The sequence below is a fragment of the Chiloscyllium plagiosum genome, unplaced genomic scaffold, assembly GCF_037043375.1.
Source record: "Chiloscyllium plagiosum isolate Xiang-an unplaced genomic scaffold, Cpla_swu_hap1 HiC_scaffold_1, whole genome shotgun sequence".
NCBI lineage: Eukaryota > Metazoa > Chordata > Chondrichthyes > Orectolobiformes > Hemiscylliidae > Chiloscyllium > Chiloscyllium plagiosum.
The window spans coordinates 161354668-161369567 of NW_028270139.1; the positions used below are offsets into that span (position 1 = coordinate 161354668).

At 40.9% G+C, this 14900-nt stretch overlaps 1 protein-coding gene across 3 annotated transcripts in view; it reads right to left on the bottom strand.

Moving 5' to 3' along the window:
- Positions 1-10784: 10784 nt before the first annotated feature.
- LOC122550271 (polyadenylate-binding protein-interacting protein 2-like) overlaps positions 10785-14900 on the bottom strand; it is a 135435-nt gene continuing 131319 nt past the window's right edge. For all 3 annotated transcript variants that reach the window (XM_043691158.2, XM_043691041.2, XM_043691096.2), the window contains one exon: positions 10785-13107. In XM_043691158.2, the coding sequence (XP_043547093.1) occupies positions 13051-13107 (57 nt within the window). In that variant the 3' untranslated portion in view covers positions 10785-13050. The remainder of the gene's footprint in view (positions 13108-14900) is intronic.

Here is a 14900-nt window from a genome sequence, read left to right on the forward strand (position 1 = left end):
CTAGTCTGATTCTCTAGCATCTGCAGTCCTCATCATCTCTTAACTTTCCAAGTTGTTGAGTAGATGTCAGTGTTGCAGCTGCTCTTTGAAGCTTGAATATTAAGTTACATGAAAATTTCAGAAAGACAGAGTTAGGAAAACATGGAGGGGTTGCTTGGCTAATTAGTGGTGATATTAGTATTAGCAAAAAAGGAAATTTCTCTTGCGTTTTAAAGCTCAAGATGCCAAATCAGTTAAATAATAAGAGTCTGAAGTCACTTGTGGGTGTAGTTTTTAGGTTGAGCTTCAGTAATGGTTCTGTAGTGTGTAGAGTCATAGAGATGTACAGCACGGAAACAGACCCTTGGGTCCAACCTGCCCATGCCGACCAGATATCCCAACCCAATCTAATCCCATCTGCCAGCACCCGACCCATATCCTTCCAAACTCTTCCTATTCATATACCCATCCAAATGCCTCTTAAATGTTGCAATGTACCAGCCTCCACCACATCCTCTGGCAGCTCATTCCGTACATGCAACTTTTTCATGCACCCTCTGCATGAAAAAGTTGCCCTTTAGGTCTCTTTTATATCTTTCCCCTCTCACCCTAAACACCCCTCTACTTCTGGTCGCCCCGACCCCAGGGAAAAGACCCCAGAGAAAACAGCCCCAGCCTGTTTAGCCTCTCCCTGTAGCGCACAGAAATAAATAATTTGGCCTTGAAAGGTGTGATTATAATCATGGCTTTTAAAAAAAATAACCTACATATAGAGTGGGACAGTGATTAGCACTGCTGCCTCATACTGCCAGTGACTCCAGTTCAATTCCAGCTTTGGATGACTGTGTGGAGTTTCGGTACTCCTTGTGTCTGAGGGAATTTCTGGTGTGCGCTCCAGTCTCCTAGCACAGTCTAAGGATGTGCAGGTTAGATGGATTGGTCATGCAAAAATTGTCTGCAGTGTCCAGTGTAGACTAGGAGGATTAGCCATGATAAACATTATTACAGGGTTTGAGTGGGATACTTTCTGGAGAGTCAGTGCAGACTCACTGTGCCAACTGGCCTCCTTCCACACGGTAGGGATTCTATGATATGGAGTATGAAAACCAGATGGACAAAGGTAACATGGAAGACAAGTTCATGAAGTGTTTTTGGGACAATGCCGCAGCGCAGCACATTCTAGAGTCAACCAGAGAGCAGGCTGCTCTAAAACAGAAATTGGAAAAACTCAGGTCTGGCAGCATGTGTGAAGAGAAATTAAAGTTAACTTTTTGGGTCCGGTGACCCTTCCTCAGAACTGATTAACGATCCCTGTGGTACACTGTTGGTCACAGGCTTCTAATCACAAAAATAACCCCAAACCCTTTTGTCTCCTATTTGCAAGCCAACTTTGGATCCAGTTTGCCAATTTGCCTCAGATCCCATGCACTCTTCTCTTTTGGACCAGGCTTCCATGTCAGACCTTGGCAAAGACCTTTCTGAAGTTCATGTAAACCACATGAAATTTTATTAAAATTTCATTCATGAGATGAGGGAGTCACTGGCTAGGCAGCATTTATTGCCCATCCCAAATTGCCCAGAGGGCAGTTAGAAGGCAACCACATTGCTTTGAGCCTGGAGTAACATGGTAGTTTCCTTCCCTAAAGAACATTAGTGAACCAGATGTTTTTATTTTCCCAAACAATCGACAATGGATTGTTGACAATCGACATGGTCATCATTAGATTCTTAATTCCAGACATTTACTGAACTGAAATTCCACTATCTACCATGGCAGCACTCAAACCCGGATCTCCAGAATGTTATCTGGATCTTTGGATTAACACCTGAGCGATAATACCACTTGGCTATCACCTCCTCTAACTAGCCTCATCAATACATTTAGATTAGAGTAGATTAGATTCCCTACAGTGTGGAAACAGGCCTTTCGGCCCAACAAGTCCACACCGACCCTCCGAAGAGCAACCCACCCATACCCATTCCCCTACATTTACTCCTGACTAATGCACCTAACACTGCGGGCAATTTTGCATGGCCAATTCTACTAACCTGCACATCTTTGGACTGTGGGAGGAAACCGGAGCACCCAGAGGAAATCTACGCAGACACGGGGAGAATGTGCAAACTCCACACAGACAGTCACCCGAGGCTGGAATCGAACCTGGGATCCTGGTGCTGTGAGGCAGCGGTGCTAACCACTTAGCCACCGTGCCGCGCCTATCCAAAAAAAAACTTCACTTAGTCAGATAGGATCTCTCTCCAGCAAATGTGCTATCACTAATTTTCCAATTTTAAAAATCACATAACACTAGGTTATAGTCCAACAGTTTATTGAGAAGTACTAGCTTTCAAAGCACTGCTCCTTCATGAGGTAGCTGTGGAGGATGATCATAAGATACAGAACTTACAGCAAAAGATTAATGTCACGCAACTGAAATGATATATTGAACAAACTTCGATTGATGTTAATTCTTTTATATTTTATTAATACATAAATCCCAAAACTTTTAAGTTATATTCTCGAGATAACTTAAGATTTCACAAAACAAGGTGACATCTCAGCTCAGACAATGCATTAAAGGTGCGAGGTTAGAGTCTGTCACACAGTCATAGAGATGTACAGCATGGAAACAGACCCTTAGGTCCAACCTGTCCATGCCGACCAGATATCCCATCCCAATCCAGTTCCACCTGCCAGCACCCAGCCCATATCCCTTCAAACCCTTCCTATTCATATACCCATCCAAATGCCTCTTAAATGTTGCAATTGTACCAGCCTCCACCACACCCTCTGGCAGCTCATTCCATACACGTACCACTCACTGTGTGAAAAAGTTGCTCCTTAGGTCTCTTTTATATCTTCCCCCCTCACCCTAAACCTGTGCCCGCTAGTTCTGGACTTCCCGAACCCAGGGAAAAGACTTTGTCTATTTATCCTATCCATGCCCCTCATAATTTTGTAAACCTCTATAAGGTCACCCCTCACCCTCCGATGATCCAGGGAAAGCAGCTCCAGCCTATTCACACTCTCCCTGTAGCTCAGATCCTCCAACCCTGGCAACATCCTTGTAAATCTTTTCTGAACCCTTTCAAGTTTCACAACATCTTTCCGATAGGAAGGAGACCAGAATTGCATGCAATATTCCAACAGTGGCCTAACCAATGTCATGTACAGCCGCAACATGACCTCCCAACTCCTGTACTCAATACTCTGACCAATAAAGGAAAGCATACCAAACGCCTTCTTCACTATCCTATCTACCTGCGACTCCACTTTCAAGGAGCTATGAACCTGCACTCCAAACTCTCTTTGTTCAGCAACACTCCATAGGACCTTACCATTAAGTGTGTAAGTCCTTTTAAGATTTGCTTTCCCAAAATGCAGCACCTTGCATTTATCTGAATTAAACTCCATCTACCACTTCTCAGCCCATTGGCCCATCTGGTCAAGATCCTGTTGTAATCTTAGGTAACCCTCTTTGCTGTCCACTACACCTCCAATTTTGGTGTCATCTGCAAACTTACTAACTGTACCTCTTATGCTCGCTTCCAAATCATTTATGTAAATGACAAAAAGTTGAGGGCCCAGCACCGATCCTTGTGGCACTCCACTGGTCATAGGCCTCCAGTCTGAAAAACAACCCTCCACCACCACCCTCAGTCTTCTACCTTTCAGCCAGTTCTGTATCCAAATGGCTAGTTCTCCCTGTATTCCATGAGATCTAACCTTGCTAATCAGTCTCCCATGGGTATGCATCCCAACCTTAAGTCAGACTGGTTCTATTTCCAAAGTAGGAATTTATAAACTGTTATATGGATTGACTGTCTGCAGAGTGCATGCTTTTTGAGCAAAATAGAATGTATCTGCAAATAAAATTCTGCAAATGCAAATTCACCCCATTGGCTTCTGTACGCATGCATGTGAGAGAGTGTGCGTAGATTGAGTTTGCATGTGTGCGTGCTTGATAGAGGGTGTTGTGTGTGATGGAGTTTAAGCGTGTGTGTGTGTGTGTGTGTGCGCGCGTGTGTGAGAGAATGTGGTGTTTATGAGATATGGTCTGAGTGCGTGTGTGCTTGGTAGAATGTGTGTGTGCGCGCACGCGTGCGGGTGTGCACACGCGCAAGGTTGTATAACATAGTAGGTCACCTGTAGTGTGACATGAACCCAAGATCCTGGTTGAAGCCATCCTCATGGCTACTGAACTTGGCTGTCAGCCTTTGCTTGGCCACTCTGCCTCGTTGCGTATCCCGAAGTTGCCTTGGAGGATAGTGACCTGAAGATCCGAGGCCTAATGTCCCTGACTGCGAAAGTGTTCCTCGACTGGAGAAAACATCCCTAATGCATGTGCACACACACAAACAAGTCTATGGGGTGAATCTGCATTTGCAGAATTGTATTTGCAGATAAATTCTATTTTGCTCACAAAGCACACAATCTGCAGGCAGTCAATGCATACAACATATTAATGAACCGAAAGCTGTAACCCATTCTAAAAGGTGAAAGATTTAACAGCAACCTAGGTTTGTTCAATATATAATTTCAGTTGCATGACATGTAATCTTTTGAGGTAAAAACAATGACTGCAGATGCTGGAAACCAGATTCTGGATCAGTGGTGCTGGAAGAGCACAGCAATTCAGGCAGCATCCGACGAGCAGCAAAATCATCGTTTCGGGCAAAAGCCCTTCATCAGGAATAAAGGCAGAGAGCCTGAAGCGTGGAGAGATAAGCTAGAGGAGGGTGGGAGTGGGGAGAAAGTAGCATAGAGTACAATAGGTGAGTGGGGGAGGAGATGAAGGTGATAGGTCAGGGAGGAGAGGGTGGAGTGGATAGGTGGAAAAGGAGCTAGGCAGGTCGGACAAGTCCGGACAGGTCAAGGGGACAGTGCAGGCTGGAAGTTTGAAACTAGGATGAGGTGGGGAAAGGGGAAATGAGGAAGCTGTTGAAGTCCACACTGATGCCCTGGGGTTGAAATGTTCCGAGGTGGAAGATGAGGTGTTCTTCCTCCAGGCGTCTGGTGGTGAGGGAGCGGCGGTGAAGCGGGCCCAGGACCTCCATGTCCTCGGCAGAGTGGGAGGGGGAGTTGAAATGTTGGGCCACGGGGCGGTTTGGTTGATTGGTGCAGGTGTCTCGGAGATGTTCCCTAAAGCGCTCTGCTAGGAGGCGCCCAGTTTCCCCAATGTAGAGGAGACCGCATCGGGAGCAGGCAATTTATCCTCCAGTCATCTGACACTTCGCCTGCTGCAAGCAAAGTATCAAATATCTCTGCCAGGACTCCAGAAATCACCTCCCTTGCCTTCCATAGCAGCCTGGGAAACATCTCATCAAGCCCTGATGATTTAAGAAACTTAAGACCTCACCCACATCTTCTGGTGTCATGCACAGATTGCCCCAACCGTCTCTAATAGGTCACAGTCTTTCCCTGGTAATCCTCTTGCTCTTAAAATATTTATGAAATGCTTGCAAGTTTTCCTTAATCCTATCTGGAAAATATATTTCAGGGCCATTCTAATTTGTTTGTTTCCCCAAAGCACACTGCTAAACAGTATACTTCTGAAGGGCCTCCAGTTTTTAATGCCCCCTATCTAACAAATGCCTCCTAGTTTTTATTTATCAAATTCTTAATATCTCCTGACATTTAGGCTTCCCTGGACTTACCCTTAAACTCTTAGAGGAAAGTGCTGGCCCTGAACTCTCACTTTACTACTTTTATAAGTCTCTCACTTTCCAAATGCACTTACCCGGAAGTAGCTGCTCCCAGTCTATGTTTGGCAGATTCTGTTTAATGATATCGGAGTTGGCCTTCTCCCAGTTCAGATAGTTAACTTCTGCATCATCCTTATGCCTCTCCATAATGATGTTGAAAGTTAGAGTTATGCTCACAATCTCCAAAATGCTCACCTACTGGCACTTCAACTACTTGACTGGCTTCATTCCCTCAGATTAGGTCTCACACCGTCCACTACCACAATCTACGAACTGGACAAAAACAACTTTTTGGGATGCATTTTTTAAAAAAAAATCAAGCCTGTCTAATCCTTTCTGGTCCTCCTGCAAAAGGAATAATTGCATGGATATTGGTAATGGTGCAAAGTGAATTCAATTCTTATTAGACATAGTCCAAAACAACATTTTCCCCAATAGTGACAACACACATTTCTCAAAAACAGATTTTTTTCCCCAAGGTTGGCCAATCTGGAGACTGATGCAGCCACTGGCTTGAATACTGCCCTGGTAAATTAGACCCTTGGGTTGAATAAGTTGAGACATTAGGTGGCTACTGCTGGTGGCAAAGGCCCAAAATGAAATGTAGCCAGTATCTGCATTCTCCAGTTTCTAAGACTCAACACCATCACTATTCAGGATGGCTACAATTCGTTCTTGGGGTTAAAGATCAAAGGCGCTATGGGAGAAAAGCAGGAACAGTGTTAGATGATCAGCCATGATCATAGTGAATGGTGGAGCAGGCATAAAGGCTAAGTAGCCTATTCCAGTTCCTATTTTGTATAATCCTAGTATTGAAAATGAAAAAAAAACCTCAATGTTATTTAGATGACATGTCTAAGTTTCAAATTCTGCTCCTGCAACACTTGCAGCTTTACTTTTCCTTTTAGACATTCTGTTATTTGACATACAATCGCAGCACTTCAATGTGTGAGACAGAACAAGAGTTTTAGAGAAACAAAATATTTTGGATGCCAGAAAGATCTCAGAAATAAAAGTTTTGGAAATAGTCAGCAAGTCAGACAATGTCTGTAGAGAAAAGAAACAGTTAAAATAAATAAGATTTAAACCACGGCAGAGGACTATAAAATAGTATTGTTATGTTTCTTAGACCTGTAATGATTTGGCTTGATGACAGGTAAGTAATGGATCTAATAATAAATAAATTGAGAGGTTTCAACTTGTGGAGAGATCCAAACAACAACATGGACCTTTAGACAGAAGTGTCCTTTACTGTGCTGTAAATTCTAACAAGAATTCTGCTAAATTCTGCCCTGTTGAAGAAAAACCAATTAAGCAAATGTAAATTACAAAGTTTATTTCACACTTGTATCAGATAATTAACAATAAACCAAGGTGAGACATCTGCAAACACAATCGGATAATGCCCCTGTCTTGACAAAATGCTGAGAATTCAATTTTTAATACAGAGATGGTATTAATACAGAAATATGCTGGTCACTGTGGTTTAAAAATATTTTACTCTGGGAGTGAAACAAACCATTAACTACCAGGTAGTAAAATGGCAAAGATACTGTGTAAGTGAATTTAACGGGACAATGATCCACTGCCAAGAATACACAACTATTTAAGATCCTGAAGAGAATAATTTAGAGAATGAGGGGGCAGGCAAAAAGGGAAATTCATGCCAGAAAGGATGCTGAATAATTTCCAGAAAAGGCAAAGGAACTAAGAATCAAGGTTTCCCCCAGTTGACCTTTCAGATATCAGTTTCAGAGTGGCATCATTGATGTCTAGAATGAGCTGAAGAATTAGGTTTTCATTTTATTGTCCTTGTGTCTCAGCCAAAAGGAATCCGAGGGTTCCAATCTACAAAATGCATCATCGTAAAATGCTTAGGAGCCAAATTATCTTTTCAAGGTTGAGAACCTCATGGCAAGCAAAATCGAGCTTGAAGTTAAATAATGGGATTTCACCCTGTCCCAAATGCAGAGGCTTAATATTACACTTTTCCAAAAGTAACAAAATGAATCAATATATTTCGATAGTCAACAAGCTTTTCCATGTTAAAACATATATATCCTGGTTTTATAGATTTATATTCTTTCAGTTACCCTGAATTGGATTATGATTGATTTTCAGAAAGAGAAAAAAAAGATTAAAAAGAAAAAGACAAAGATAGAAAAAATATAATTTTATAGTACTTTACATGGCCTCGACTTATTCCAAAGCATCAAAATATTTGTTACAAATATCACTTATGTCAAAAACACTAATTATTTTCCAAATGCAAAGATGGAGCTTTACCAAAGGTGGTCCTCCAGCAATTAACAAAACAGGAAACTGCTCCCCATATTCCCTAACTTCCTTCACTATCTCAAATGCTTATTGTACCAAGTGAAATGCAAATTTAAAATTAAATTTAGGTGGGAAGCAACATAAATGGGAAAGGGACCAGGATTACAACACCAGTGCCAATTACTCCATTTACGTGGCAATTACGGAAATAAGCAGCTGAGTCTTTAACATCTCAGAACTTCAACACTGTCCCAAACAGTCTTATGTTTTAGCTTACTCTTTGTTTGTCCCATATGCAGACCAAGCTTGATGGAACATGCTGAATTAACTCAGAAAATGTATCTTGAATGCATGGAGTAGCCAGAATAACGGCAAAATAGAACAAATAGTTTTAGTCCCAAATTATTTTCCTTGCAAGATTCTTATAACAACATGAGAATATAAATCCTTACACCGCTAAACATACCTCATACATACACCTATTGTAAAGATCCAGCTTCTCCTTGTACATGCAAGCAGCAAAACAGTCAGCAGTGGTGTATATGAACCATAGTACTAAACAGGAATAAAAAAAATTAACAATGTAGTTTACCATTAAACTGAAACAAGACTAATTACAGTCAAGATTTTATTTGCATCCTATTTGCAATTTGAAAACAAATTTTGAATTGTGCAGAAGAAAAATGAAAATCACTGCCTAAACCCAGCCTTTCCCTTGAGAAGGTTAAAGACTATGTGCGTGATGGGACATGACATCCCTTGATTGTTCACTTGTTTTTGGTTTCAAAATATGGGCATAAATAGGAAGTGTACCAAAGCTAATGAAATCAAGAACACACAATCTCCACAATCCTAAGAAGAATCTGGTTACATTTTGCAACAATGTCTTACTTGAGATGTACAAACTAGATCTTCTGAAGCAGATTTTCATTACTTTTGCAAGATGCAGCAACAGGGTGAGTGAAGATGGGGGTGGGGGGGGAGGGGGGGGGGGGGGAAGAGAGAGAGAGAGAGAGGAGAGAGAGGAGAGAGGTGAGAGAGAGAGAGAGGAGAGAGAGAGAGGAGAGAGAGAGAGAGGAGAGAGAGGAGAGAGGTGAGAGAGAGAGAGAGGAGAGAGACGCAGACAGACGGAGAAAGAGAATGAAAAATTGTAAACCAGAAGCCAGAAGTTAAATTGCCTGGTCACATTTTTGATGCTTTGAACGACGATGGGAATTTTGATACATAAAATACATTTAATTGCCAAAGATTTCCTTAGAATTCACAAATGGCCAAATTAAATCTTGCTGCTATTCAGAAAAGTTATCCGTGCTCTTCTGCAACTTTGCTTCATTCATCTCATTGCTTCAAATCCCTGTTATTATTGCACTGAAGAAATGCAAGTTTGGAACCATTCTCAATTGGGCATGGTTTATATTCTCTTCTTAATAATTCAAGATAGGAGAGTTAGGTGGAGAGGGGCAGAATAGTTGCCACACATTAATTTTAAATGCTACATACACTTACCTCGAATGCAACACCCTGTTTCTTCAAAAGGAATAAACTTCTTATTTTCTTGAATACTAAAATTACATTGTGATGAAGTATTTTCCCTGAAAGTTCATGATTATGGCAATATTATAGAATAATTAGAAGAGGACAGCTATCAGCATTTTACTCTATTTGGACAGGCAGGCACAGTAAAATAACTGACAGTGACAAAAGTAACTGCTTCAGAAAAATAAAACAGAACTGTCAATTTGAGATCAGTTTTGGAAAACATTAGGAAGTTTTCCAACAAAGGGATAAGTTGTCACAACAGAACATCCTCCTCCTAAACATCACCAACTAGACCATTCAAATTTTGATCATCTGAAAGACACTGACTTATGCTGAAAAACAGTCGGTCAGTACTGGCTGCCCCAATACCTTAAAAGTGACTATTCATCAAAAGGGTTGTTCAGAAGCAGACAATTCAACTCTGGAGGTCAGTGTTTTGAACCAAATCTTGTTTCAGCGAAACATTCACTTATGTGCATTTTTCTACCAAGTTCTAATAAAGAGCTGGATCTTTCCTTTAGTCTAGGAGTACAGTTCTAATAGCAAACTATTCATTGTTACTGTCTGATTTGATCAACTTTCTTGGTACACACCAAAAATTGCATCGAGAGCCATCTGGTCTGCATCATTTCACACATGGGATGCTGCTTTTAGTCACTAGGCTACCAGGACATCAAACTCATTAACTCCAGAGTCTAGCTTCCAATCCTTTAGACTGATGGCATCAACAATCCTGCTCCAAACAAAAGTAATGCATTTAGTGGGCACCTATGCAACACAAAAGTGACCTCAATTCAGCAGCATCTGACACACAACCCAGAGACCATAATATGTTTGGAGAAAAGGAATGTCAGATTAGAGTAAAGCAGATGTGAGTACTGTTTTAGTGAAGACATGATGCAATTGAGGAGGCCACCTGGCTCACATTATAACTGACTCAGAAGCACATAATACTGACAGTACGGTGAAAGTAGTTTCGACATACATTAATGCATTTTCATAAAAAAAAGCCACTACTGCTGTGTGATTGGTCACCAGGGGGAAAAGTTAAAACATGTCACCTTGAAACAGATTGAAATATCTCAAAATCCTTTCAAATTTAAGGGTCAAGAGTCAAGTGTCAGAATAAAACATCATCCATCCAGTCTGTAAAATAGGAAAGTTAATTTATAATAGTGTTCTGTGGTATGATACAAGTTATGCAAAAAATTATACTTATGATTTATTAGCAACAGTATGAAGTTGCTCTTTACTTGGGCAGTGAAGGAGGCACAAACAGATGCTTTAGGCCACAACCAAATATACTGCATCATTACATGTAAAAACAATTAAGAAACTATAATGGAATTTCTACTACCTTTGTAGCAGAATTGGTAGTAAAGGCATTACCTTGTTCAGAACCAGAACAGTGGGTAGAAGTGAGGAGAAAATAGGAAACTATTAGTAAATAATCAATTATTATGAAAACTGCTGAAGCATCTCAGTTGTCATTTCATTCTAGATTCTTGAGATGCTCTCATAACTAGATAACACTAAAAAAGCTAAACCAACAAAGTTTGTGGGATTAGCTAGGTGGAACAGGAAATTGGGGCAATGAAAATATTTTGAAGGTCTTCTACAGAGTAAACTAAACAAATCATCATCAGTAAAACACAGTTTTGTTATTATGAGCCGATACAAGGCCCAGCAAGGAGTACAGCGGCTTCAATATTTAAAACCATACAAGTACTAACGGGCTGAAAATCCCACCTGTTAAAGACCTGGATGATTTTAAGTGAAGATGGTTTGGAAAAGTGGAAGTCTGATGAGCTCAAAATCGTTAAATTCACAGAAAATTGCAACATCTCAGTACCTAATCACACCCACTGGAAGGAATTTTCCCAGCACCAAAATTCATAAATCAGCGACCAAAGCACCACATTCAAGAATAAGGTTGTCCCCCACCCATTCCTACAAAAGATGCTGAATTGGATTAACTAATAACTTTCAGAAGGAAATTAGGCATCAGATCTATGTTTCATTCCTAAATTGGAAAGTGTTATTTCTGTGCTTTCTGATCAACTGACAGAACATCAAGTGCATTTAATGAATAAAGTGAGCTTCAGAACTTTAGACCCGATTCAATTTCCTCCCACTGAAATGCTGTGCTAAATGAAAAGCTATTAACTTTACATATGACTTAGTTTGCCAAACCACTCTCATACCATCAGGTCCTGTGCCAGTGCATCCCCACCCCTCAAAGAATTTATTCATGATTTTTAAAAAAAATCACTTTCAAACGTTAAACTTGCAAACTTTTCACTGATGGAAACTTTAGAGAAGCTTATTTTAAGAAGCTACATGCCAGCTTTTTTTTTGCATTAATTTGTCCCCTAGACAAGAAAAGAAAAATAAAATAAAATTTGAACCATGAACAAAGAATCATCTTCCTAGAATGAAATGAGCTCATCACTGCAGCAGTGATGCCATTTTCACTGTTGAGGCAAATGCAAGCATGGATGATTGTGTGATAATTCAAGACTGGCTCTTTATGTCAGGTATTTGCTACATAAAAATCTCTGCCGAGCATTTGCAGATTCTGTACCTTGGGCAAACTTTCATGGCCCCCTAACGCCCACCGCCATGAAAAGCGCAACCTAATTTTCAGTCAGTAGAGTATTTCCCCACACAAACTAGACAAACAGCACCCCATTTGAATTTTTTTTAGCCCGTTTGGGCTGCACTTCAAAACAAAACCCCAAAAAGATATATATACTGTATTTTTAAGATCTTACAATGTGCATTGTAACATATTTAGCTTCTTTTTACTGCTAGATGCAATGTTACTTTAGAAGGAAATTTGCTTAGACCATAAAACTGACAACATATAATGGCAGTGGTAATACTGTATTCTGAATAGCTATTCTACATCCCTCTTTGTAAGGCTCTCATAGCAGTGAAAAGAGGGGAGATAATAATCAGGCAGTTAAAAAAAAAGTTGTGACTGTGTGTGACTCCGAGCGTGTGCCTGTGAGGTTCCAGCAGTTGGTGGTTTTCAATTCTTTTAGAACCAACTTCATTTGGCAAAGTGCTTTTGATATTTCGCTTAAGCCAATTTTAAATATTGTTTTAAAAAGGGTACTCTCACTTTAAACTTTTCTTCCAGGAGATACAGGGTACCCTAAACTGAGCAAGTTTTAAGCTGGCATTGCATTCAATTCACCTCTTTCCCCAACAAAGCTATGAAACCAGTCATTTTAAGTAACAGACCCAATGTGATATGTGGCAGATGGAACACCGTACACCAACAAGAGCATGCCAACTTGGCCTTGCACATAATGGAAAGTGTGAAAGGGCCAAGCTGTTTTTGTAACAAAGCTGAAACAAGCCAAAATAAACCCAGTAAATCTAAAACAGTCTTCGGTTGAGAAGGGGAAGAAGGTGGGTAATCCAATAGCATCAATAACAAATAGGCCCTCCTAAAAAGTGACTTGCTTCACAGTGTTCAGAAATTGTATTTTTTTTTGTTGCTTCCTCCAGCAGAGGGCAGCTTGCAAGACTTTCAGAATTTCAGTACTTCACTCCAGGAACAAATTCCTTGGCATCAGGATTCAGAGTACTTTTACTCTAAAGGGAAGAAAGGAAAAATAAAAGATGTTATCCACAAAAATATGACTTTCCTTTCTTTAATCAAACTACACAAATAATAGGCAACATCCAGAACTGTAATGCTGTTCAGTGGTGGCCTAATGGCATTAAACATGTTCATGCTCTGAGGTCAGAATCTAGCATGGCTGTGATACTGAAGTTTTCAACATTTTATTAATACTTGGGGGCATTGACAGCGCACAATAAACAACTGAACAATAGCTTCTTGCATAGTCACAGGTGAGGTGCCGGAAGACTGGAGGTTGGCTAATATGGTGCCACTGTTTAAGAAAAGTGGTAAGGTCAAGCCAGGGAACTATAGACCAGTGAGCCTGACGTCAGTCATGGGCAAGTTGTTGGAGGGAATCCTGAGGGACAGGATGTACATGTATTTGGAAAGGCTAGGAGTGATTAGGGATAGTCAACATGGCTTTATGCGTGGGAAATCATGTCTCACAAACGTGATAGAGTTTTTTGAAGAAGGAACAAAGAGGATTGATGAGAGCAGATCGGTAAATGTGATCTATATGGACTTCAGTAAAGCCTTCCACAAGGTTCCCCATGGGAGACCGGTGAGCAAGGTTAGATTTCATAGAATACAGGGAGAACTCGCCATTTGGATACAGAACTAGCTCAAAGCTAGAAGACAAAGGGTGGTGGCGGAGGGTGGTTTTTCAGACTGGAGGCCTGTGACCAGTGGAGTGCCACAAGGATTGGTGTTGAGTCCCCTACTTTTCATCACTTATATAAATGATTTGGATGCGAGCATAAGAGGTATAATTAATAAGTTTGCAGATGACACCAAAAGTGGAGATGTAGTGGACAGCGAAGAAGGTTACTTTAGATTAAAAAGGGATCTTGATCAGATGGGTCAATGGGCTGAGAAGTGGCAGATGGAGTTTAATTTAGATAAATGCGAGGTGCTGCATTTTGAGAAAGCAAATCTTAGCAGGACTTACACACTTAATGGTAAGGTCCTAGGGAGTGTTGCTGAACAAAGAGACCTTGGAGTGCAAATTCACAGCTCCTTGAAAGTGGAGTCGCAGTTAGATAGGATAGTGAAGGCGGAGTTTGGTATGCTTTCCTTTATTGGTTAGAGTATTGAGTACAGGACCTAGGAGGTCCTATTTTTGCTGTACAGGAAATTGGTTAGGCCTCCTTCCTATTGGAAAGATGTTGTGAAACTAGAAAGGGTTCAGAAAAGATTTACAAGCATGTTGCCAGGGTTGGAGGATTTGAGCTACATGCAGAGGTTGAATAGGCTCGGATGCTGACGGGTGACCTTATAGAGGTTAATAAAATCATGAGGGGCATGGATAGGATAAATACACAAAGTCTTTTCTCTGGGGTGGGGCAGTCCAGAACTAGAGGGCATACATTGAAGGTGAGAGGGAAAGATATAAAAGAGACCTAAGGGGCAGTGTTTTCACGCAGAGGGTGGTACGTGTATGGAATGAGCTGCCAGAGGAAGTGGTGGAGGCTGGTACAATTGCAACATTTAAAAGGCATCTGGATGGGTATATGAATAGGAAGGGTTTCGAGGGATATGGGTCAGGTGCTGGCAGGTGGGACTAGATTGGGTTGGGATATCTGGTTGGCATGGATGAGTTGAACCGTAGGGTCTGCTTCTGTGCTGTACATCTCTATGACAATGTGTATAAATCTGTGCCACAAGAACAGCAGTATAACATTCACTATGTGCATGCCTCACAGCCATTCAGATTGTCTGACACAGCACCATAGTTCCATTTAAACATTTTTACGCGGTGTCC